Raw genomic sequence first — 27191 nt, 5'->3', positions numbered from 1 at the left:
TAACCATCCACAACCCAGCTACCTCTCCTATCACCCACTGACTTTATCCTTGTCTTTGACCCTGTCCAGTGCTCGGCTGCCTTTTGACTAGATTTACACTGTAGAAATACAGTATACATACATACCTTTCCATACATAAACCTGATGTGCTGGGTTTTTTGCTTGGTGATGGGCATGTCAAATCTCGAAGGGAATATTACTCCAAATTATTTTCTCTGGAAAAGGCTGAAGGCAGGCTGGTCGAGTTAGTTTTAAATGATACATACTATCCATTGCACACATACATACATTCCCTGTGTGGGACCACCACTGGTGGCTCAGTGGGCTAATGCATCCACTCCATGGATCTGTGTTTTATCTCAAGGTCACAGTTTCAAAACTCAGAGGGTCCACTGAGCCTTTCATCCTTCTGAGGTACATAAAATGACTATCATTTGGCATGAGGAAACATGTTATCTGCCAATAGTGCTAAGAGACTCATCAGTTGTGAAGGTGCGCTCTACAAATGCACTTGTTATGTTACCTTGACTTTTTTGGAAGGGTATAAAAATTCACTTTACTTGCCTGCATTTCGTGTTGCGTGCAAGGCTTTTTGATGATGCCAAGGTCAGTGGATTTAAAATATGGAGACTTGAAATTTCTCTATATGTGAGGCAGATGTGAGTAATGTATGAATGTAGGGACCCAGCATAGGTTCCAAGGACTCTAGCAAGTGCTGTTCTGAAGAGGATGGAAAACTTGATATATATCAGTTGTAATTATTAACACTACTTCTTAGATGACAGCATTTCCGTCAGAGAAGAATACTGTCTAGAGTTGTCCAGTGTAGTGGTGGATTGGAACTCTCAGTTCTAAAGGACTACAACATTCAAAAGTGGGACCCCTATGTGTTTCAAGTGCCTCAGGATAATGTGTGGCCATTCCAACTGCATCGGTTTTCTTTGCACCTGATGTATCCACTTCCTTATAAATTCAGTTGAAGTCTAGATCCATGTGCACGGGTAGTGGATTTTTATCGGCATGGCAAGAGAAGCAATAAGGCGTATAACTTTCTTCATTAGACAGTCATATCTCTGGTGATTCCTCCTGTCACAAAGCTTCAATTGGATCTGGTGCTGGTGTCACCATTTTGGCCATCTCAACTGTGGCATGCGATGCAAAAAGAAATGACTCTACTGGGTTCTTTTCTCCTTCTGCAGCATCCCATTTGGCTTCTGGATGCTCGAGGATTTCATTACCCTTTGATTCCTTAAAGATCTCTTCTCACTCAGAATTGGAAAGTGTTGGAGACTTTCAGAGGAGGCTTTGGGCTTCCTTAGCCCGAGGTCTAAGAAAAGGTGTGATTCATTCTGTAAGCCAAGAATTAATTGGTGTGTGGATCAGGAAATGGATCCTGTGGGAGTCAGTCCTGTGAATGTTTCAAATTTTTAAGTGATGTTTTAAGGGTTTCGGCTTACACTATGGTTAATGCTCACTGGTCTGCTCTTCTGTTGATTCACTCCACTTTGGAAATGGATCCATTGTGCTAGTATCCTCTCATTCAATACAGTATGAAGATCATATGGTTGTGGAATGCACCTCAGCTGCATTATGATTGTGTATAGATCAGAGGTCTTCAACCTTCTGTGTATAAACAGCTACTTATGTTCCATAAAAATCACCCCGAGCTGCTTATATTATTAGTGTTTGAATAATTACCATATCAGTCCCGATTACACTAGTGGCCACCCCATATAAAACTGTCAGTAGTGATCGCCTCATTGTATCAGGCAGGGCTGCCAGCAGTAATGTGAACAAGACTTTATCAATTTGGATTGCCTCTACAAGGGTAATGTATAGCTGTCATTGCTGCAGTGCTCTCAGTACCAAGGTAATAACATGAGCAATAAGCTCCCTATATGATTTATCACTCAAATATCAGTTTAAATATATTTTGCAAATTCAACCATTTTTCTTCAAACATAAGTTTCTGAAAAACGTTCTGAAAATACACACATTTTCATCTTGAATACATGCTTTTCATTTTTGGTACACATATATCAATTAGGCCAAGCAAAAGGCTCTAATTTATTGACTGGGATGCACATAGAAAAGCTACTCATGGGTAGCGGGAGAGCTACCAGTAGCTCCCAAGCTACTCGTTGGAGAAGCCTCGTATAAATTGTAAATAAAGTGTTAAATGTTTCTATGGAACCAGCCGGAAAATAGGCTTCTGACTTTAAAACAGTTGACAACATGGCTTTGCTATATTTAATTTTGTATGACTAAGATTGTGATGTAAGAGCCAGAGTTGTAACTTCTTAAAATGTTAAATTCCTGACACAGTGAATTTTGTGTTGACAAGGAGATCAAAGAGAGAGTCAAGTTCAATTTCTTACCTCTTTTCAGGAACACACTTAGGGGTCGATTTATGTAATGGCAGACGGCCCGTTGTTCTGCCTGGAGGCTGGAGTAAATTACTCCGCCCCACTGGTGGAGGGATTGCCCGCCAAATTTATAAATGACTGCCAAGCTGGCAGTCATTTATAAAGCATTGGCAGGAACTGCCTTCATGCTTGTCACCTTGACGCAACCCTGCACCAAACATTTGTATTTTTTTTATTTTGAAAAAGAAAATCCCAAAACAATTTTCAAAATAAAAAAGCATGCTCTCAGCACCATATGAGTCATCTCCCATGGTGGGGGAACATTATTTACATCTTACTGCCAAAGTTTGCCTGGCGGTGGTGGACAGTAAATATATGGCTACATGTCCATCCATCTAAATTGGGCAGACATCAGTGGCGGTTTCTGATCATGAGCGTCGGGGCTCCGCCCCCGTTGCATTCAGGAATAATATAATAACATAATACAAGAACAATGCTCATATTTTGTTGTAATTTAAATAAATTACCCCCTTCCTGTAATTTTGAATTGTAGAAGATGGGGCACAGTCTGCCCCACTCACTGACACCAGCTGTTGTCCAATAATCATGTGGATACCTTCACGTGACTCAGACAGTGCATCTGCCTGCTTGCTCCCTGGGCAGGGCCAAAGCAGTCTACGTGTTTGCCGGGCTGAGAACCTCACAGCCCTGAAGCCTGTGAGGTCATCATCTCGGCAAAGACCTAGCTTCAAGGCCCAGTCTCCACCTCCAGATGGCAAAGAGGTAAAGTTAGCCCGGGAGTTTTGAATACAAGCCCGGTATAGCTAAACCTCCACGTCAATCAGAGAGTGGAGAGCATTGTCACTCTACCCTTTCCCATCTTGTTACAGGGTGGGACCCCACCCTGTGACGAGTTGGGAAAGGGTGTGGCAGGCGGGAAGTCAAGGAATCGAGTCTGCGCAGACTCGACCTGTAGTGTGTGAGTGTGAGTCTGTCAATCCCGGAGTGGTCGTGGACGCCATTTTAAGAACTCTGCGAGTCCGACTGAGTGTTTGTCGGGCGAGCCGAGGTAGTTTGATAATGATTCAAACACAGGAATTACTGCAGTGCCGGAAGGTAGCCCTAATGGTTGCTTGCACACAGCACTGCAGGTAGCTGTCGGGAGTGAGACTTGTGCACGAAGTGTGAAGTGTTATGTGAACTTGGGCAGTTCACCACCAGTTAAGGCCCGGCTCATTTTCTTTACTTATATTCGGTCCATTTAGGGCCTTGTCGCATAGATGGATGTCGGGGAGGAGAGCAATCAGGGCAGACACAGCGTTTTGGTTCCTCATTTGCTTTGCTCCAGCGCCAAGCAGCAATACATTGTATGTTGCGCTGTAGGAGCCGTAGTGCAACATAAAAACGTATTGCTGCTTGGCCCCAGAGCAGATGAGGCCAGACCTAGTTCCTCCCATTTGCTTCTAGTGAAATAGACAATTCCAGGCAGGAGACTGACAAAATTGGGACTGTTGGTATGTATGAGCACGTACCGGAGCGCTGCCGCCAGGAACTCCGACTTCCCTCTATTTGTGAACGAGGCCTTCTCCTCATTTACAAATAGGGGGAAGATGGAGTTCCTGACGGCAGAGCTCCGGTAGGTATGCATACATAACAACAGTCCAGATTTTGACAGTCTCCCACCTGAAATTGCCTGTTTCACTAGAAGTCAATGGGAGCTTCTATTGAAACAGGCAATTTCAGACAGGAGAATGCCAAAATCGTGGCTGCTGGTATGTATGCATTCGTACCGGAGCAATACGTATTATGTTGTGCTTTAGGTCCTATAGCGCAACATAAAACATATTGCTGCTTGGTGCCAGAGCAGATGAGGCCAGACCTAGTTCAATGAGGTGTTGCCATCTTTTCTGCTTTTTTTCATGCAAGAACGACATTATCCTTTTTATGCACAGTTCAAAAATGTCATTATGAGGCCATTTATAAGTGGTAATTTAAATGTGAACTCTGGGGATCCTACAGTAAGATCGACCATCTTGTAATACACTGCCTGACCTCCGCTACAGATCTCCAAAAAATGAGACTCTGTTTGCAGTTTCATTTTCAACACTATCAACAGTTTTGCAATCTGTGCACTTTTCTGTCAGTACTGTGAAAATAGTTGTTACCAGTGTGACAGATTTACTTGAGAAAAGTAAATTCTGCTCTGCTTTCTTGTGAATTGCAACTTCTCTTAATGACCTTGATTTTAGTTATGATAATTATAAAGACCAGCCTCTGAAACTGTCTAGGCTCATAAGCTAGGACAGAGGGCTAATGATGTGTCTCGTGCCAAGCACATCGTGTAAAATGCAAATCACAGAATTGTATTTTATGTAGGAAGGTAAGTGGACTACTGCTTTTGGGATGTATGTCGTTACAACGCACACTTTTACAACGCATGCACTTACAACGCATTTTTTACAACGCAACATCCACTACAACGCATTCCATTACATCGCATGACACTACAACGCATTTTTAAAAACTACCTTTACAACGCATTCCATTACATCGCATACTACCTTTACAACGCATACCATTACAACGCATAATATTAAATTGCATTTAAGGTAAGTATTGGATAGTATAGGGGTAAAAATTACTATTCTTACTCCAGGGGGTGCAACAGTAGGGTAAGTGTTGGATAGTATAGGGGTAAAAATTACTATTCTTACTCCAGGGGGTGCAACAGTAGGGTAAGTGTTGGATAGTATAGGGGTAAAAATTACTATTCTAACTCCAGGGGGTGCAACAGTAGGGTAAGTGTTGGATAGTATAGGGGTAAAAATTACTATTCTAACTCCAGGGGGTGCAACAGTAGGGTAAGTGTTGGATAGTATAGGGGTAAAAATTACTATTCTAACTCCATGGGGTGCAACAGTAGGGTAAGTGTTAGATAGTATAGGGGTAAAAATTACTATTCTAACTCCAGGGGGTGCAACAGTAGGGTAAGTGTTGGATAGTATAGGGGTAAAAATTACTATTCTAACTCCAGGGGGTGCAACAGTAGGGTAAGTGTTGGATAGTATAGGGGTAAAAATTACTATTCTAACTCCAGGGGGTGCAACAGTAGGGTAAGTGTTGGATAGTATAGGGGTAAAAATTACTATTCTAACTCCAGGGGGTGCAACAGTAGGGTAAGTGTTGGATAGTGTAGGGGTTTTAATGTAATATTATGCGTTGTAATGGTATGCGTTGTAAAGGTAGTATGCGATGTAATGGAATGCGTTGTAAAGGTAGTTTTTAAAAATGCGTTGTAGTGTCATGCGATGTAATGGAATGCGTTGTAGTGGATGTTGCGTTGTAAAAAATGAGTTGTAAGTGTAGTGCGTTGTAAAAGTTGCGTTGTAAAGGTTGTTCCCCCTGCTTTTGACACTGAGATTATTTTGTGACAGTTCATAAATTGCAACCCTAATATAGCACACTGATCTATTTACTGGCATCAAGGAGCTGCATGCAGACTGTAAGTCATGTGTATATGTACTATTTGCAAAGCAGGAACCTGGCCAAAAACGGCCGAGGAGTTTTGTACAGGGTAAAGGCAAGGATACGGTCAATGATTGATAGGAGTGGTAGTTGGTTAGTGATTTTTTTACTCCATTGTGATGTGCTATTCTTTAAATAAATGTGTCTACAAATCTTTTCAAAATTACAGCCTTGTTAGGGTTGTGTTAATTGATATGGGGATGTTGTTTTAGATTGTGGGTGCAGAAAAGGGAAAGGCCCGCCATCTTGTTTTTATTTTTATTTTTACACTTCCAAGTCTTCAGTCTGATAGTATCTTGGAGGACCACTCCCCCCTACAAGCCCTCCTTATTTATTGGGCTTGCACGTTTCGCTATTTATCCAAAAATGTTTCGCCGCACCTCTTTGAAATGTCACCAGCCGCCGCAGACATGTATCCATTTCTCCAATGGCCCTTCCTTCGTCGGGCTATGGCCGCGACAGAGTAGTCATCTCTGTAGCAAACCTATGGTCCACACACAATTAAATCGGGCGGGCAGACCATTATGTTGGTGGCGTGTATACTCTGTCACAATGGCGACGGAATACCCACCCCGCCAACATATAAATCTGCCCCTTGGGGATGTAGTCTGTCAAAGACTATGAGTCCCATACTTCATAACGTAACGTGCATTTGTAAAGTGCACGTGCACACAGGGAGTATCATGGCTCTGGATACAAGATGTTTATTGTTACACAACTTAATGGTACTCATTTATCACCCTCAGAAGGAAAAAAGGCTGAGCGGACCTGCCAGGATTTAAACCTGTGACCATGAGGTCAAACAAAGGTGCTTAGAGAGTCTACAACGTCTCACTGTTTGGGGCCTATCTGGTTAGTGGTGATATGCTATCATCGCTGCTGGTTGCTTACTTGTGCTTCAAGTTGCCGCTGTCCCAGGAGGAGCTGTGTCCACTTTGTTTCTGCCTGAGCTGCTGCTGTCGGGTGAAGGGCCTTTGCACGGGACTCCAATTCCCAGGAGTCCGTGCGCTACACCAGCTGGCTTCCCACCCGCTCACCTGTCATGAATTGCATTCGTTTGTTCATAAGACCTCGCGGAACCCGCTGGCGCGGGTCCCGCATCGCTGCTGGTTGCTTACTTGTGCTTCAAGTTGCCGCTGTCCCAGGAGGAGCTGTGTCCACTTTGTTTCTGCCTGAGCTGCTGCTGTCGGGTGAAGGGCCTTTGCACGGGACTCCAATTCCCAGGAGTCCGTGCGCTACACCAGCTGGCTTCCCACCCGCTCACCTGTCACGAATTGCATTCGTTTGTTCATAAGACCTCACGGAACCCGCTGGCGCGGGTCCCGCATCGCTGCTGGTTGCTTACTTGTGCTTCAAGTTGCCGCTGTCCCAGGAGGAGCTGTGTCCACTTTGTTTCTGCCTGAGCTGCTGCTGTCGGCTGAAGGGCCTTTGCACGGGACTCCAATTCCCAGGAGTCCGTGCGCTACACCAGCTGGCTTCCCACCCGCTCACCTGTCACGAATTGCATTCGTTTGTTCATAAGACCTCGCGGAACCCGCTAGCGCGGGTCCCGCATCGCTGCTGGTTGCTTACTTGTGCTTCAAGTTGCCGCTGTCCCAGGAGGAGCTGTGTCCACTTTGTTTCTGCCTGAGCTGCTGCTGTCGGGTGAAGGGCCTTTGCACGGGACTCCAATTCCCAGGAGTCCGTGCGCTACACCGGCTGGCTTCCCACCCGCTTACCTGTTATTGGTTCACGCCCCCTTATAATTTTGACTGAATCCGCTGCGCGGAACGCGCGCGGGACGTGCCGGACGAAGCCCGGACAAAGGGCGGGCTGTCTGTGGCCGTCAGAGGACGGGACGGGCCACCCCCCTAATATTTGCCACGAGGAACCGCTATCGTTAAGACCACTGATACAAAGGTACTGTTGGAACTCGAGTGCTATCTCCTCAATCTACACAGCGTTGCATTAGTGCAAAATATATGTGGACAATCTTAAATTGCATATACGTCAACTGTTATTTACGGACGGGCCATTTAGTGGTTGGTGTAAAGTAATAGTGTGGTATTGTTATAGTATATTACGAGGTATGTCCAAACTAAAGGTTTCCTCAGTGTCTAATACCATGGATAATTATTTGGTACAGGTTGTAAGTAAAATTAACGATGAGAGGAGGGCGTCATTAGGGTTGAGTTGCTCTTCCATCCTCCCTACGATGAGATCCTTGTCAGAACCCTCGCCAGAACCCTCATTGCAAGTCAACAGTGGTGTCGTTGCTGATGTAGAGGTTCTGGCTAGTGATATCTTTGAACAAAGTGTGTCTTCTATCACCAACCTGCAAATTAATCTTGAAACAGATGTAGTTTCAGACATTGAAGTAGAGAAATCCCCGTCTCCAGTCCCCTTACCTGTGACTAGAGCAGTTAGAGCATGTAGAAAAGTCCGGTGCAAAAGTGGTGGGTCTCGTTTAGGTAGGAAAAAGATAACCCCTGCATCTAAAAGCTCGGACAAGAACGAGGCAAACGGGCTATACGATAATAAAGAGAACGAGGAAGAGCTAACCACAAAAATAGCTAGCATGATCGATTCAAAGATCAAGTGTATTATCAAACCATTGGTGGCTAAAATTGATCTGCTTACGGCAGAGGTAACAAGACTGAGTGTTCTTATAAACAAGACAGTGGAGGAGGTGGGTAGCACTTCAACCCCGGTGCCAAGTAGACCCGCACCAAATGTGGCGCTCCCTGGGTGTAGGGAAGGGGCTGAAGAAATAGTGTCAGCTAATCCTCCCTCTATTCAATATATAGTAGATAAGGACCATCAGAATGTAGTTAATGAAGATCTCCCACCAAGACTTACTACACTACTCCAAGAGAGAGACCCATTCCAATGTATTGTTGAGGCTTCCCCCCTTGTATTAGTCCTTGCTAATGTACCCACCCTGTTGCCTGGTAAAGTGGAATCTACATCCTCTTTGATTAGTAAATCGTTGCATTGGATGTTAAATAATATGAAGATGTCTCCTTGGGGTGAGCAACAACTAGCAGGGGAAATCATTATGGCAAGAAGAGTAGCATGGTTAGGGAATAACCCGAAGAAATTTGCGGGAGACTGTATAGTTCTTAATTTTTCAAATCCAGGTGTTCTTCCCAATGTCCTGACCAACATATTTCCCCCACAACGAAGGTGTACCGCTATAATCCCATTAACGCTAGAATATTTCTATCGAATGGGAGGCAGCGAAGTGAATCCGATGAGACCAAGATCAAGGCGGATTCAAGGTTCTAATAAATGGGGTAGGAGTGTCTTAAACAGTAATTGGATTATTAGTTTGGAAAATAGGTTTGGGGTCCTGTCTGATCTGAACGAATGTGATTGACTTGAAAGGGATGATAGATTGGAGAATAAGAACAAAGACAAGCTCGATAGTATGTGTGTTTTCACAGCGCAGAGATTATCTACATCGAACGTTGATCTCATCCCCCGATCTAAAAAGTGGGGAGCATCTAACCTCTTAGAGAGTCAGCCCGAGAAAATCGTCCCAGACAAATTGATATGCTCTAGCCCTTTAGAATGTGACAGTCTAGCATCTGAGGTATCATTAATAGAGCCACCTGGTAGCTCATGTATTATCATTGAGTAGGAGAATGGGACGGAGGGTGAGGTTCAAAGTTTATTACCAACACAAGATCCTTCCAGCTTTTTAGCAGTTGAGGCAGGTTTGACCTTTCTTTCCTGGAACCTCGCTGGAATTGGTAACAAGTTAAAGTCTCCTGAATGGTGTAGCTTTGTAGACCAGTTTGACATCGTCCTCTTCCAGGAATCCTGGTCATTGGTCCCAGTACATCGCCTGGGGTTCCTTAATTTTCAAACACCTGCCATTAAAAAAACTAAAGGTCGACCATCAGGGGGCCTGATAATTTGGATCCGTCAATCATTATGCTGCAAAATTAAGCAACAGAGCACCCTATCAAATGACATTTTGTCAGTGAATATTACATGGGCATCCGGCCATGGTGTGGCAATCTTCAACATCTATGCTAGAGGGATGGCTGGGGGACATCTATCTGATGTAATCACTATTCTCGATCAACAGCTTGTAGCACTTCCAACTCAGTTGTCTATTATTGTGGGAGGTGATGTTAATACTACATTTGAGCCACTTGGCCCTGAAGACCAATTTCTTGCTGCTGAGGAGGATAGTAAATGGGGCGTCCCCCTGTTGGATCTTCCCGCAGTTAAAAGATGGTCAGCAATTGCCATCCAACTTAAAGCTCTATGTTTAGAGAGAGGGCTCAGAGCAGCCAACGGGCATACTCCGTCTGATCGCCTGGGAGTAAAAACATTTGACAATGGTAGGTCGTCTAGCCGCATAGATTACTTCCTGGTGGATATTAGAGAATGGTATAGCTTGATTGATATGACCATAGTATCTAGGGTGGAAAGTGACCACAATCCTCTCTGCATGGAATTCAAAGCTTTCAATGGGCCTAGAGAACCTAAACTAGGGGGGGAGAAAATTACTTTAGACATTGTAGCATCAAATAATATGCGCCATGTTAAATGGGGCAGACTCATCGAGAACCCAGAGAAGCTAGAGGACCTCAAAAAAGTGGTGATTGATGAAGTGGCCAACTTAAACACTCAATCTGCCTATCAAAATTTTCCCCAAGTCATGCTTGAGGCCCATTCTCTTTTCTTCATTAAACTTCAAGGGTTTTTTATGAAGACCATAAAATCAGACAAGACCAATAAAATAAAAATTTCTGAGGCAGGATGGAATAATAAAGCTTGCAAAGTAGCCCGCCAGAACCTCAGTGCTGAACTTAGATCTAGAAACATCGAAGGTGTGAGAGAGGCTAGAAAGACATATAGGCACACACAGAAAGTGGCCAAGAAACAGTGGGATGAGGAACAGTGGCGTGAACTGAAACTTGCTTGTGCTGCTAAAGATCAAAAGCAATTTTGGGCCATAGTCAAGTGGGATAGAGGAGGGACCGCTCAATCGCCTCAAAATAATGTTGCTAAACACCAGTGGATTGATTTCTTTAAACCCCAATACCCCGCTAATCCCTCTGATGGGGAGTGCCCACTTCCCCCCACTATTTTCTATCAAAAGCAGCTATTCTCTATCAAAGATGTTAACCTAGCACTAGACTGCGTGACTGGGGGTAGAGCCCCAGGAATGGATGGGATTCCAGCTGACGTGTTTTTAAGTGATAGATTATCTTGGTGTCAGTATTTTCAATGGCTAGCTAACTCTGTGGATATGGGTGCGCCCATTCCCACCTCATGGAAAGGCGCGGAAATAATTCCGGTTTTTAAAAAGGGTGACAAATCACTTCCTAGCAACTATAGACCTATCAATCTTATAGACTCAGCCCAAAAACTTATAGGACGATTAGTGCAAAATAAATTGCAATCTTGGGTAGAAGAAAATGATATTTTATCCCCGTATCAAGCTGGTTTTCGACCCTGTACTAGCTCTGTTGATCAGGTCTTTTATTTTTTAGCACTTTATTGGAGGAACGTGACTCTGACCAATGGGACTCTTTATGCGGTCTTTATTGACCTGAAATCAGCCTTCGATTTAGTTCCCCGTTCTAAACTCTGGAGGGTCCTCGCTGAAGCAGGGATGGCGCCGGAACTATTATCGCTACTTGTCCGCCTGCATGAGAACACCTACGCAAGAATTAGGTGGGGAGCACAGGGTGAGGTTACCGACCCATTTCCTGTCGAGCGTGGTGTCCGACAGGGGTGTGTTCTGGCACCTACGTTGTTTTCTTTATTTATCAACGGCATAGTTGATCACCTTAGCTGTTCCCCCACGGACGCCCTGGTACTAGCAGGAGCTCGCGTGCCAGTCCTCATGTTTGCGGACGATACGCTGATAGTTTCCCGGACACCGAGTGGGCTACAGAAGGCAATAAACGCGTTTGGAGATTTTTGCCAAACGCGTGGACTTGAGATAAACACCTCCAAAACCAAGTTCATGTCCCTGAACCAGCGGAAAACATTCAGAGGTGTAATCAATCTTAATGGTATCCCATTGGAACAGGTTGAGGCATTCACGTACCTAGGAATATCTCTCCAGAGTAATATGAGCTGGAAAAGTCATATTGATATGGCTGCTCTAAAATTTTACCAGTTGGCGGGTGCAATTGTCTCTAAACACAAATCCTCTTCAACTAAGCCCATTACTCCTGCCTTAGAAATCTACAATATGAAAGTCATAAGCGCCTCTTTGTACGGTTCGGAACTGTGGGGATTTGCAAATTTGAACCAACTTAGACTGGCAGAGAACAAGTTTTTACGCTGTTTAGCGGGGGTCCCCCAAAGTACCCCAACTGTTCCGCTTGCATATGACTTGGGCAGGAAAAAAATAGAGGATCTTGCACGGTTACGTCCCCTACTTTACTGGCGACGGATTATGACAACTCCCGAATTAGCCCATTATGCCATTGTCCTGAAGGATATTATCAGGGTTGATCGCTTTCACTCTATTCTATGGCTTAAAGAAATTAGGGGCTTGTTAACAAAGCTGGAATTAGATTACCTATGGGATGATCCAAATGGCTCAAGTTTTCCATCAAAGCTAATTTAAAAAAAAATGTATTGGGACATGACTTTGATGTCTGCCCATAGTTCTGGTCCCAATGCTAAGCTAACGGGTCGTTTTCTTGATATTAAATCTATACCATCTTGCGAGGCTTACTGGGATATTATAGAAAGGGTCCCAGATAGAAAACTGTACTTCCTGTTTAGAATTGGGACTCTCCCTGTAAAAGCATTCACCTACAAATGTTCATCTACCCAGGATAATAAGTGTCATTGTTGCAGAGATCTGACCGAGGACATAGGCCACCTGCTGTTCGTATGTCCCCTGTACACTAATCCCCGTCGTAAGTGGTTAAAACCAGTGTGTACAAATTTGGGGACACGCAGGTACAACGAGGCCTTAAGAATACTCGAATCAGATTGCACACCCTGTATAGCAATTGCTGTCGCAAAATTCTTAGGGTGGGCTTGGATTATACGCTCTCGCACTTTAAAGCCTCTAGAAGTTGGCCAATGAATTTTTGACATCAAATAATGTATGATTAATTTTTAAAATTATGCTTCTTTATGAATTGTTCTTATCCATTGTTGATGAAATTTTTCTTAATCTTGTAATAGACAGCACCATGATTTAATGAGTTTTTTAAATAACGAATTTTATCTTGTAGTAATTATAGTATGTGTTAGGATGTTTATTGCTTTTATGACATGCTGTCGAATAAAGCTTTGAAATTTGATATGCTATCAAAACCGAGTCTTGTGTGGCTGTTTGGATGATATTTTGAGGGCAGCTGAGTGGTCTAACACTGCAACTGTTGTTAACATCGGAGTAAGTTTCTGCATACATTGTTGAGGGTCTATAACACATAGATATGGTTAGCATCATTGTCAGGTGCTGGCATAAGTGATTCTCCATGTTGAGAGAACTTCGCTTGTATCAAGCATTATGGGTCTGACAGACTCCGAAAGAGGATTGGGTATATAATAACTTGTATCGTGGAGAGGATGTGGTCCGTCGGCTAGACTGCTGACTTTGGTGCAGGAAACAAGGGTTCGAGCCTCGAGGTCGCGTCCACATCCTGTGATTCTGGGCAAATCACTAAATCTCCCCGTGCCTGAATATGTAATGTAAATACGGTGCTCATGTACAGCGCTCCAATACCTTCGGGTCGAGTTCACGCTATATAAAAGATGCATAAAAGATGCCTAAAGGCTCAAATAAACAAGTACTAGTGCTACAGCGCCCTCTATGGGTTCCGCAAGTGTAACGCAAGGTAAAATGTGTACAGTTTTCAGACATAAATAAATTATTGACGAGTGCTTTCGATTTAAGGTGAAAAATCTCTTCTTTTCTAAGAAATCATGTATGACAGCTTCGCAAAGAAACATACGCTCCAACGCACTTCGCACACTTGTTGTTGCCATAGTTACACTCTGGATCATTCAGGCGTGAATTTAGATGCACAGACAAGTGTAATAAATACCTTGGTATATGTTTGTGAGCATCCGAAAAACTCCTCTTACGCCTCTAGCGACATCCAGCTTAATTTACGCACGCGGAAACTATGCATACTTTGCAAAAATTACCGACACCTACACATACGTGGCTTCGATGTTTTTGCCTTCCAAAAACGCTGTGGGAAGTGCTCAAGAATTATGAGTAAAAGGGGCAGGTTGGCAGGTATAGTTTTGGGTGAAATGGGCAGGGGGATACCAGGAACTGGTGCTGTGGTCGTGAGGCCAAGGAGTAGATGGTATGTTGTAGGGTCATGGCGCCAGGTATGTGTGCGCGTTGAGGGCTGGATAAGAAGGGATCACAACATGACACAAAATCACCAGAACCCTCTGTTTCCAGCCCCGGACTTTGCTTGAAAAACATCCAATTGCAGACTACCAACAGCCAACTACCCTTGTAAAAAGCGTTTAAGACCTTTTTACTCCGCCTCAGTTACTCATCTATCCTCCCTTCGTTCTACTATTTTAATTTTAGTTATGTATTATCTTGTACTCCGTGTCAAATGCTCTTAGGGTTGGGCATTTGCTCTATTAAAATATTAAGTCATATCAAGTCAATCAGATCGAAGTGTTCTTCAAGTGGATCAAGTACACTCATGAGTACTAAAGGAAAGGCCAGGAGTGGATGCTCGAAGTCTCTGTGACATGGGGCCATAGAGAAACCCCTGCAGGGGATGGTGGTGCATAAGAAATCCAAGGAAATGGTATGCAGGCCTGAAATATTCTGCATTATAAGTCCTGTTCCATCCCTTGTTCTCTGCATTAAAAAAAAACACGTGTTGAGCGTTAAGACAACATGAGTGGAAATGATCTGTCTCTAATGCCACTGCTCCGCACCTCCCGGAAAGCGCCTGTAGCAGCAACATTGTGACAATGTCAATAAGTAAACACGGAACTGAGTCATGAGGTCAGGTGGGATAGCTAGAAAAGAGTGGGGTGAAGAACAGGGTCAGAGAGGACAGAGAGAGGCGGAAAGGTGGAGAGAGGCAGCAGGAGAGAACACGGGGAAGTGGCTTCAGCAGTCTAGGAAGAATGGTCAGTAAGGTGGCATTGGTCGAGTGGGGGAGAGAAAGAGTCTGGTATCTCCCACAGGAGTGGAGTGGAGGAGGGCAGCACCCCCAAAAAACCACAGACCAAAGAGTCGGCTGGCTCTCTCCACAGTTACCTCACATTTTAGCAACTCTGTCTTGGCCAAACCCAACCAGATACCGGCATACACCAGCAAAATGGATGGCGTCTGCGTAATGGAGGCAAGCGTATCATGACAGGCAGCGACTTCCTCCAGCAATAGCCAAACCCTGTGGGGACTCCCTATTAAGACCAACAGACCCCTTGCATGCAAAGTGTCAAGTTCTGCCACTGGTCCACCTTTTACAGGAAAACTGCCATATTCAACCAGGTCTCTTCTAGCTCCATTGGCCAGCTGCGTACAGAAGTGGATGTCCTACAACTGCTTGATACTCAATATGGACAACTTTTGTTGCGTCCTTGTTGCTACGTCATTGCATTGAAGAACCACTTTCAGAATCCAGTTATTCATGCTAATGGCTCTCTTTGAGACACATACGTAACAAGAAGAAGAACAACAAAGATGAGGACGAAAATTACAGAAATGGGCATACATCTGCAGAGGCGGGTCCTTCGCTATGGCGGAGGAGCATCGCCAGACTGCTTTTAAGCAATGCATTGGGAAGGAAACATAAAATGATAATAACTTTGAGTAATTATCATTTTATGTTTCCTGTTGCATTTGCGGGCGGGTGAGAGGCGCTTCTCTGCTCTTGGAGCAGGGCAGGGGAGGAGTGGTTTGCCCACACCTAAGTGAGCAATGACTGTTTGGTCGGCCCTCTCGGGCCACCCAAGCCAGTCATGCGCATTTCCCTGTTCTCCATGCAGACTGCATTACAGCCTGCTTGGAGAACAAACCCAGGCCCCCATTCCCTGGTTGAGCGTCGAACCAGAATGCTCAAAACCAATAACAACGCTGCATTGCAGTGTTGTGATTGGTCAGGGGAGCCTTTTCTGTGCTTCCTGTGCCTCGGAGAGCAGGAGCACAGACACGGGGCCAGCGCAGCAAGGTAAGTGTTTCTTTTTTGTTTTATTTTTTACTGTCCCCCCCTTATACCCCACTCACGACCTAAACACCCCCGCGCAACTGCACCTGTCTCGCCACCCGCATCCCATGCAGGCCACCACTGTACATCTGTTCACAGAAAGAAGGGGTGTTGACCAGTACCAGAAGAACCTACATGCAACTGGCGGACTATATCCTTTGTGACCCAACATTTTAAACTCTCTTGAATAGACATGAATGTAATCTTAAAAATAACATATTTATCGATAATAAACAGTAACTTTTCAGGCAGTACAGAGTCATCAGTGGCAAGCAAAAAAAAATAATTCGAAATGACAGTCTATCAGTTATACAGAGTAAGAGGATACTTAACACATTATTTTGTGCGTTACCAAGCAATCTTGACAGTAGATACAGCTTAACAGCCAAAAGAAATCATAGGGAATTGATGTGCACCTTCCACCCCGCAGAGCTCTAATGGTGGCCACCCGGTGATAGGATTCCTCCTGTCTCATCCCGTAGATCCAGTATTGTCCGCCTCTCCCTTCGCAGTTCCACCATTGGAGAAATGCATATGTCGCCCCTATATTTACTCCACTTCCCCCATTTACTGTCCCACTTTTTGGGGCATCCACGCCCCTTGAACACCGTCTTTTCAGCAACCATGGCATAGTCCATATCGGTCGCCCAGTCTCTCACCTGTGGTAGCACAGCTGAACCCCACTTCTGAGCAATATTACGTTTGGCTATGATCCAGCCCATTGTCGCCCATGATTGTTCCATCTGGGTAAGGTCTGTTGCGTCCCAGATGTTAAGGAGGCAAGTCTTGGGGGAGGGATGAATGGGTTTGCCACAGGCCCTGGATATTTGCCAAGTGAGATCCGTCTAATAGGTTTGAATGTGGGGGCAGTCCCAGAGTATGTGTATGAAAGTGCCAGTCTGGTTGCAGAGTCGTAGACAGAGTGCGTCCAGCCTCCTACCCAACCGAAACAACAGTATAGCATCAAAGTAGACCCTGTGAAGTACCTTTAACTGGATCAATCGGAGTCCCAGTGGAATCGCCGCCTCCCTCCAATCATCATCTTCCATCGCGCCCAGGTCACGCTCCCAGTTCACTCTCAATTTCAGCATCGGGTCCGTCCGGTTATTCACTAATTTTCTATAGGTAAGGGATATAGCTTTGCGGTCCATGGGATCTAGTAACAGTCGATCCTCCAGGGGGGAGGAGTCTGGAAGGGGGCCATCTCGGGGAGGGCTGAGTCAATCGCGTGGCTGATTTGTAAATATCTGAAGGTCTCCGTGGGGGCGAGGTGGTATTTCGCTTGTAGGTCTGTGAACGTGGCCTTCTTACCCTTGACCCAAAGGTCCCCAACCCTGGAAATCCCGATCAAGTCCCACTTGTCGAATCCCGGGCATGTACTAAGGTGACCTAAGAGATCTGGCTCCCACAGCGGAGTAGCCTTCCTGAGACGGTTATGCCACCCCAACTTACGCTGTACCGTGTGCCACACCTCAACCGTACAGGCCGTGGGGCCTGTCAACCGCAGTTTACGATGATTCGTGAATGTAATCTTGAAGGACATGACAGAGATAGCCCTGACATTAAAAAACACGATTATTGTATATAGAACATTTTTACCCCGTTCCACAATTCATATGCGCAGAATAAATCAGCCAGTAGCATTTTAACAGCAAAACAAATTGTAAACCCATAATGATCTACTTCTATACTTACCAAGGTTGGTATATAGCAACATGGAGGCACATATGCGTCATTGTATGTTGTTTTCAGGTACCTGAAAGGCACATTTGGAACAATTTACTCTATAAGAAAATAGGCTACAATAAATTAACAAAAATAATGTGTTTTTTATGCAGGACTTGCTGCTGCAGTTTTGCCATTTAGTAGGACTGTAAATGTGGTATCATTACCAAAATCAACTATACATAAACCCTTAGAGTACATTAGGTGGTCAAAACATTCGTCATACAAGTACAGATATTGTTTTCCATGCATTTAACACAAGAGTACATATTACATATTTATTTTGCACCTTTAATTGTGAAAACGGAGGTAGAAAAAAAACAGTTTACAAATAGTATTTCCCTTTTCTAAATTTGCAGTAATTTCACAACTGATGGTTGTAATAAGGCAAATAATTGGGATCGTAGCATCAGAAGCATATTCCAGAGGGATGTTTAATTCCCGATTTGGCCAAAAACTGAGTTTACGCCCTATTTGTGTAAAACGAGGTGAGAATACTGCATTCCTTATGCTCCCTTCGCTACTGTAAGCATTTCTCCTGCTAAAAGTTGGTGAAATGTGTGGTACACATCCCACAAATAAGGAGTATAATCTGGGAATTCACATGGAAATACTGATTTCCAAAGTTATTCCCCTGTCCCCTAAGGGGATCTCACAACAGGCTGGTGATCCCTTGCCCTAGAAGTACAAAAACCTGTGGTATTAGTACTTACAGGTGCAGGAATACTGACGCAGGAGTCCCATAAATGATGGAATCGCAGCATGAAAGTTTTAAACATACAAGCATAGAAGACAGGATGCAGCCTGCCTCAGGTTGCATCAATGCAGCAATATTTTAAGGCTGCAAATTTATGTGTTAATGTGTGAGATGGAAAACATAAATAGCCGGCATTAAATATTAAAAGTGCTTAATTTGAGCTGGTGGTTTAGGGTGCTCAACATCAGCACTTAATTGCCAACACCAGCACTTACGACGGCCTACCACTCGGAGGCGCTGTCTATCTAATTTAGAGATGAGCACAACAAAAGTTGTTTATTAATTCAATATACACAACAAATGACTAACTCCTGCCATCACAGCCATTCTTATACATTTGGGGGCCTGGAATAATCTGAATTGTCACACTTGAAGGAGGGTGATGGTTAGTAGTTGCCTTGGTACTGTCATTGGCAGCGCTGGAAGGGGCAAATGGCCCCACAATGCGGGCCCTAGCACATATTTGTTTACAAATTAAGCACTGATTAATAACAATTCATATTTGACAAGGAACTTACAAATCTAGGTGAATTACTACAAATCAGTGTTGTCACCGGAAGAGTGTAATGTTTGCCCACTAATGAAACATGGGAAGTCTTGTGGTGCAGAAGCTCCCTGTATCCAGTGATTTGCTCTTCTGCAGTGCTAGGTCACTGCTTGACCTGATCCCAGGCTGCTTGCAGTGAGGACCTTCTGTCAGGTGGAGCAAAAGAAACTGAGGTGGTGTCTTGGTCAGCTTCCTCCTGGGACTGTGGGAAAGTTACAGGCTCAGAGGTACCTCACCCACTTGTGATGCATCCCATTGGGATCCATGCATACTTGTCTGCTCCAACGTATGGATGCCCGGCACTTGATTAGACTTGGGTGGGTTGAAGCCTGGTCATCAACTGCCAGGGGGGTTGGTGAGCCAGTGGGATTGGTGCTCCACAGGGCAGTAGCTCTGGTGAGATAGAGGCTGAAGGATCTGGGTGAAAGGGTGGCCTAAACTGGTAGTGTCAAGTTGCAGACATAAACGTGGCTGCCATTGATCACCACAGTGTGGTGAAGGGTTGAGATGGCAGAGCTGTTGGCAGGAGAAAAATTCAACAAATGTAGGGGCCAGAATATTGAAGCCTGGAGTGCTCCCACTAGCATCCATGTGTTTTTCCAGCCAGTCTTGCATTGAATGTGAAATGTTCTACATGCATAGAATCAGATACCATTTAAATATTTGCAATGCATGAAATTATCAGCATTGGAGGCCGCACGCTCTAGCATCTCATATAAATTGTGTGAAACAGCGATCTTTGAGACTGCTTTAATATGTGCATTGCAGTCAGGGGCCTAATAGACAGAACTACATTATTAATGTCTAGTAGGAGACACGAAGGTGGTGAAATGGCAAAGGGGCAAAGAAGCTGGATTATACACAGCTGTGATGGCATGACCCAGAGTGGAGGTGGTGGGATAGACCATACAAGTAAAGTAGTAGCAGGTGAACCCTTTGCAGACAGTTCAAACAGCATTGAATTAAAACAGCTGATTTTGAAGTTCAACAAACAAGTCATATAGAGTAAATATGACACATTGACTGTTTCTAGTACTCTTCAAGAAATGTCACCGAAAGGGGTAAGAATCTGTGATCATGGCGCTTCTAGCCACAATGAAGAGGCAACATGGAAGACTTCTCATTGGGATACAAAGTGCACCAGTTAGGGCTTCTGGATGGGACAAAGGAAGGGAATGTCAAGCATTTTTTAACACATTATCCCAAGGTTATTTAAAAACTAAAGGGCACTTAAAGACATCAGTGGCGGCTGCGACTGAATAGTACGCATGGGGCAAGGGGCGAGGGGGTAGAAAAAATTTATAATTTCACTCACCTGCCGGCTGCCGCTTCTCCTCTGTCCTCCTGTCTACAACACATGAAAGCAGGATGCACACAATCTCCCCTAGCCATTCACGACGCTGGTGTCACCAGCATGACGCAAAAGACACACATGCCCAGACGTGGGTGCCGTGCTCTCCATGCCACTGGAGTCAAGCTATCCTGGCTGAAGAGGGCTGAAACCGGTCCTAGGATGCTTGTTTCCAGTCCAGGGAGGACCTGGCCTGGCAGTTTGGGCTGGACTGTCCCAATTGGGCGCAGGGATAAGACTGATTTGCATATGGCTGGGTCCAAACTAAAATGGCATGGTGAGCAAAAAAACGATAGATTTAGGCCCAGATCTCTGTACTGGGGTGAATGCATGACATTGTCCTGCATTCTCTCCATCAATTGTTCTTTTTGAATTTGTCACCAGCATGACAGCAGCGCCATGATTGGTCTGAGTAGCGTTGATTGCCACTCAGACAGGGACTTGGAGCTTGGGACAGTTCTCCACTCTGCTGTACAACACAGCCGGGTGGAGAAATGCTAAAGTGCGCTTGACGGTTTGGCCTGCCCAAGACAGCCTGCCAGTCATGCCCACTTATGGTGCATCAACCACTCCTCCCCATGACACAGCCCAGCCCCACACTGCCCAGTACTAAAAAGCAAACTGCCGCAGTACGTAAAAATAAAATGATAATAACATTGCATCAGTATCATTTAATGTTTGCTTTTTGCAAGTGGGGCGACGCTCCTGTGCCTGAGCAGAGGAGCAGCCGCTGAAAGACAAACAAATTGACAGGATGCACAGCATGTCCACTCAGGAATAGCCCACAGTGCACCACTGGGTTGTTTTTAATCGGACAGCAGTGGTACAAGGGAAAAAGGGCCATTTTCACAGAGTGAGGAAACAGGGTACAATGTTTTACGATGCTAGGCGAATCTCCTTCTATGCTGATTAAAGTATAAAAACACAGCACCATTGGAAATCATTTGAAGAAGTAAAGCAGATAACGATTAAGTGGAACACCACATATGCTGAATTTCAATCAGCCTGTTTCAGGGGAACACAAAGGTGAAAAAGTTGTTATTTGAGAGGTATACTATGCAGTGCACTACAGAGACATGCTGAAGAAATTAGCATGGTTGTACATAAAGGCATGATTTCATTACAAGACAGGAAGGTACCATTATGCATAAACTCCTTTAATGCCACTCCGGCAGCACTTTATTAAACTAAACAAATTTCAGAATCAGAACATACACAGTCTCTAAATAGCCCCTTGGCTCAGAATCCTCATCTTTTTGTAAATGCTGCTCCAGCAAGTTAACTATGCCTATGTTTCTCTGTGTTGTTGGTATTCTGAATGAGCTGGGGAACCCTTTACATTTTAGTTGTAGTGAGTATGAGGTTTAATGAGAATCAAAAACTTCCGGTTTTTGTTTGTCATCTGGAATAATAAGCAAAACTTTTTCTGATCAGGTAAGGCTTTATTCGGTATACAATAGTAAAGCCATACAAGATAAATACAGAGAAAATAAAATCAGATAAAAACAATGTCAATTAAAACAGCACAGTAGAGGCCATCATGTAACAACAGAACAGTTCATATGACACTATCATGAAATCCATGCCAACATGTCAGAGACAAAATGTTCAGTGCTCTACCGGTCCGAGCTTAAAAACATCATACACATACGCCAATCAATCATACCTAAAAACTAAGGTTTTAACCGTTTTTCAGTGGTTACTCGATCTAAACTCAATACCTTTGTCAAAAGTGCAAAAGAGCGGATATACAAAGGACAATTAGACATGGTGGTAACCAGCCTGCTCTAACATAAGTGTAGAAATATAACAGGGACAGCCAAGTGGCAAGATCTCTCGTTTTATGGTAACATTTGCACATTTAAAACACAAATTAATTTGTAGAAAGCCCCTGTCTCCCCCCAAAAAGTGCTTTGTGCAAATGTAAACACAGATAAAATAAAGTGCCTTGTGCATGATACGGGACAATCCCTATGCAGACATACTGTACTAGCTGCCACAAAAATGGGGGATGTTTATTTTCCCTTCAACTTTCTCAGGCGAACGGCAGTAGATATGTATTTATAGACCATCAGACATATGTATTCTGTTTGAGAAGCTGCAAATAAACTAAGGCTGGTCTGCACCTTCCAATGCTCATATACTTCAATGGCGGAATTAAAAGCTGCCACCTTGGTACATTATATAACTTGCAAGAGAAGAGGAAATGTAGCAGGGCCTGACTCGTAAATGAGTCCCACGGGCAGGGTTTTAAGAGGGAATCAAGATGTGCGGTTCTGGGGTATGAGACCATGAGCTATGCCAAGTCTAAAACTGATCAAATAAAATCTTTGTGTGTGGGAGAATGGAAACGTGAGATATGGTTGCATAGTGTTGGTAGTGACAAGAGGGAGGTATTCATTTACCCGCTTCTTTCTTATCTCTGTCCCTGCCGTTGTGCACATACAGCTAAAAAATCTTGTTTATATTTCTTTTTGGCGATAGTAGCCATTACTAGTGGGTTGTGATAACAATCCTCTCTCCTCAGCAGGGCGAGATGCTCCTTCACGTACCTCGGCCAAGTGAAGTTCTGTACTTTGTCTAAAGACTTACAATCATTCATTAAAGCCTGGTTAAGCAAGGTTTCCTGTTTGACCCAAAGCGCTAGAGGTGCTAATTTAACATGGTCCTCTAATGGCAAAGATCCCAAGTCTGTGTGGCTGAGGGGACATGGGAAGGCTGTTTGGCACTGACAAAAGTCTTCTTAAAAATATATTTTCAGCACCTTGTAAATCAGCAGCATCACAGTATCCCCACACCCCACACATGGAGTGTCACCATAGAAAGACATTCTGTGGGATAGATATTAATCATACAATTCAGAGGTTTATTACCCAGCTTCCCAGCAAATCTAAAAAGGGCCTCAGTAGTTTGCTCAAACCTTAGCTTCCTGGTGTTAATCAAACGAGCCCATGTGCATTTTTGATTACAGGGTATTTCTATGTAAGAGAAGGAGGAAACATATAATAGTTTCTCACCGTTAATGTATTGTGTATTGCGTCTTCAAACTTGCGCAGGGTTTTTCTATGACCGTAACGTAACAATGAGATTTAGTAGTGTTCATTTTTAGACACAAGCCATTCATGTAAAGCTAGAATCTGTTTAATATTTTTTGTAGACTTACCCCGTTTTTTAGGTCTCGCCTGACCCAGCGCATGCGTTAGTCTGGCGAGACTTTTTGAGAGGGCTCCAAAAAGTGCTACCAGGCCAGCCTAGAGCTACAGTGCATGAGCGCGGGAGCGCGCGCTGCACTTGACCGCGATTACTTTCACTTTGATTTTTGATCGCGATTGCTATCACTTTCGCGGCAGCACGGCCGCTTGGCATAGCCAATAGGTCTCGCTTTTGGGACCCTATAAGTATTTAGTTATGCAACTGTTGCATGGCTAAACACTTATAAGGTCCCAAAGGCGAGACCTATTGGCTATGCCAATGCTTGTTGAAATTAGGACACAATCATCCGCATACAAAAGGGTGGGTAGTTTCCTAGACCCAACCTTCGGTACATTAGCTTCTTCTAAATAAAGATGTATGTCTAGATCATTAATGTATAGGCAGAATAAATATGGAGCCAATACACAACCTTGCCTTAAGCAGTGTTTCATTTCAATTGGATCGGTGAGCACTCTATTCTTACCGTACCTCACTCAACCCATCACTCCATCATGCATCTGGGCCACGAAATGAATCAGTGCAGAGTCAATACCCACATCAAGCATCTTGGACCACAGTTTCCCTCTATCCACCCATTCAAACGCTGAGGTTAGGTCCATAAAACCTAGGTGGATAGTACCACTCAAGGTGGCGATTAAGGCACTGTTCCACAGTGCCAAGTCCCTGTCTAAACCCATACTGAACTTCAGAAAAACACCCCTTGTTCTTCACCCACACTTCCAAGTGTTCAAGCAAAACTTTGCCAATAAGTTTACTTGTGGTGTCAATTAAAGAAATTGGGCGGTAAATTCAAGGGTCAAATCTCTTGACTTTTTTAAAAATAGGAATTATGTTTAAGCACAGCCACAATTTCCGGTGGCCCTTTATAGCCACAATTCTCATAACATTTGTCAACAACGGGACCCACAAGTTGGGGTAATCAAAAAAGGTCAGCTGGTACACTGTCAGGGCCGGGGGTCTTAGCCCTCAGAGTATGGTTCAGTGCACAGACCACCTCCCTGTAAATGGGTGGGTCTATCTCCTTACTGTCACCTATCAATGTGGGGGAACGTTGTTCACATGACTATCGCTTCCATCGTTGTAACTGTATACCCTCATGAAGTGCTCAACCCAGTCACCGAGGGGGGATAGTGACATCAATAAGCATGTTGTGTTCATCTTTGAAGAATGGATCATTTACAGTCTTTCAAAACAAATAGGGATGCTTGCTTATGCTTGCTACATGTAGTTTTTAGCAAGCTTCACATCTTTTTTTCTCTTGATAATGGCCGGTATATAATTATATCTACAAAGTCTCACCAACCCCCTGTCCCAGGGAACTTGTTTAATGGCACGAATAAGGTGTCTTCGAACAGATTCCATGAAACAACTATGCGATTTGGGTTTCCCTTTTCCTTCTATGGATTGTTAGGAGGTCAGTGGTTGCATGGCAGATTTACTCAAATGCATTCAGCATGATCTTAGTCTTGTGCTAATCATTTTAAAAAGCTAATACCCGATCCCCATTTTTTTAAAACAATTTCTCTAAAATGTATCAAGAATCTACCATGGCCAACCTATAAGTGATCCCCTTATTTGTGTTGTATGTTACTGGGGTGTTAAGGGCTACCACCTGCTGCTGTTTCTCTTTGCCTGTATAAAAGATTAGACATAGGCAAAAATGATAACCTAAACAATTTTGTGCAACTAGAAACTTACTGGTCTTCGGTCTGCAGGACGAGGAGAGTGCGATGAAATCGATATGGCTGTCTTTGCCTCTTTCCGAAAAGAAGATATGATCTGTGTTAGGATGGCTGATGAGCTTGATCATTACATAAAGTGATGTCTTTATTGAATATTGAGTTAAAAATATCCCCACAAGGGGTGTGCTCAAAGTGCAAGGAGTCCTCAGTGTCCCACACTGTCTGCCTGCAGACAGCCGACTCTAGTACAGGACATAGTCTACAATTAAATCACCTCCCCACATTAGAAAGTACTCTGTCCTAAGTTCACATAAGGGGTGGCTAAGAGTTTTTCTAATGAGATTGCTATATCCACATGATTTAGCATAAAGTTGTTTTATTAAAAATGTATGATGACAAGGACTAACTTCAGTTCAAACGGAATGAATATGATTTGAAAATGGGGAGAATCCAAACAGGTTTTAATAACTTTTTTGGGAGTGTGATTGATATTAAGGTTAAGAGGCCACCTTTATGATGGGCTCCTCTGGAGATTTCTGCTTGAGTAGGAATTGAGAAGAACCCATCAATAAAAACTGTGTCGCTGGTCCACGTTTCCTGCAAGCAAACAATATTGATGTTCTTAATTATGTTATACCAACCAGCATTTTTTACCTTATTCAGGTGGCCAGCCACATTATAAAATATGCATTTAAAATCAAACTGTGCAAAAACATCTACTATTGGGGATTGGTTAGAAACTGACATAGGAGACCTTGCAACAATTATAGGCAGAGTGCCTATAGTGTCAAAAGTAAGGGCATTAATATTGGACAGCTCAGTCACTCTGTGGGCAGTAGTAGTAAGAAACTCTATGCCCAGGACCGCACTAAAGTTCTCAATACAGACAGAAGATCTTACGAGTGGACTAACCGCTGTTAGTTGATGAATCCGGGGGTAGGGGGTATAGTTAGAGTGGTTTTAGTAGGTACTGTCTTCATAATTTCTTCTTGTAACTGATTTCAAATATAGAATAACCCTAGTTGGTGCAGTCAATCAACCTGTTCCAGTGGAGTAAAGCAGTTGGAGGTTGGTATTTCATATGGTTTGTCAAAGAAAGGTTTGTGCAACCTCAGGGTGCCAGGGTTGTAGAAATATCCAAGAGGTACCGCTTTAATGCTTCCGGAGGGGGAGTTAATCCAGGAGAGATTTTCCAGTAGGGAGCCTGTAACAAATTTGTTTCCAAAATTTATGAAAATGCAATCCCCCATTTAGCTTTTTGGTTGTGGAGCGACCCAATGCACCCGCTCCACATTTAATATATTATTAGACAGGAACTCACAGCTGTAAAGATCAGCAGTTCTTACCAGCCAGTGCCCTACCTTATTGTTTAGCCGGTGAGAATCCTCAAACTGACCTGCACTAAGAGGTGGAACGTTTTTCAGAATTATCACCAATGAGGGAGCTTCCAGCAGAATCTGAAGGTTTTTTTCAAAGTAGTTTGTCACTGTGTGTACCCCTTGTTAGTGGATCTTATGGTGGATTCATCTATACCCTCAGAATTCATGTGTGGAGTTGTTAGGAATGAAAAGGGATTGGCCACTGTGGTGGAACTTTGATGAGAATCAGTTCTTGGGGCCACGTTAAAGGGTCAGGGTGTGTTCCATTACCTCGTTGGTCACCCCCTCTTGTCTTATGTTGAGTCCTGTGCAAGTCGATTACGGATGTAATGTTGTCATGTAAACAGTAAAAAATTCAGTCAATGCAATGAAGTGGCCCTGGTCAGTCAAAGATTTTCAGATGATGTCAATATTAATCAAAGTGGTCATTAGTGGTTCGAAGACTTTTTTAAGTGCTGCATCAAAACTAGCGGTCAGCTT

At 43.9% G+C, this 27191-nt stretch overlaps 1 protein-coding gene across 1 annotated transcript in view; it reads right to left on the bottom strand.

Moving 5' to 3' along the window:
- CFAP95 (cilia and flagella associated protein 95) overlaps nt 1-27191 on the bottom strand; it is a 200086-nt gene that overhangs the window by 43380 nt on the left and 129515 nt on the right. Inside the window, exon 5 of the mRNA XM_085640791.1 lies at nt 17753-17813. Within this exon, the coding sequence (XP_085496917.1) occupies nt 17753-17813 (61 nt within the window). The remainder of the gene's footprint in view (nt 1-17752; nt 17814-27191) is intronic.

The sequence above is a fragment of the Triturus cristatus genome, chromosome 2_1 (genome assembly GCF_964204655.1).
Source record: "Triturus cristatus chromosome 2_1, aTriCri1.1, whole genome shotgun sequence".
Taxonomy (NCBI): Eukaryota; Metazoa; Chordata; class Amphibia; order Caudata; family Salamandridae; genus Triturus; species Triturus cristatus.
Note: the sequence above shows the minus strand (reverse complement) of the source record. Positions and strands in the feature narration are given on the sequence as shown.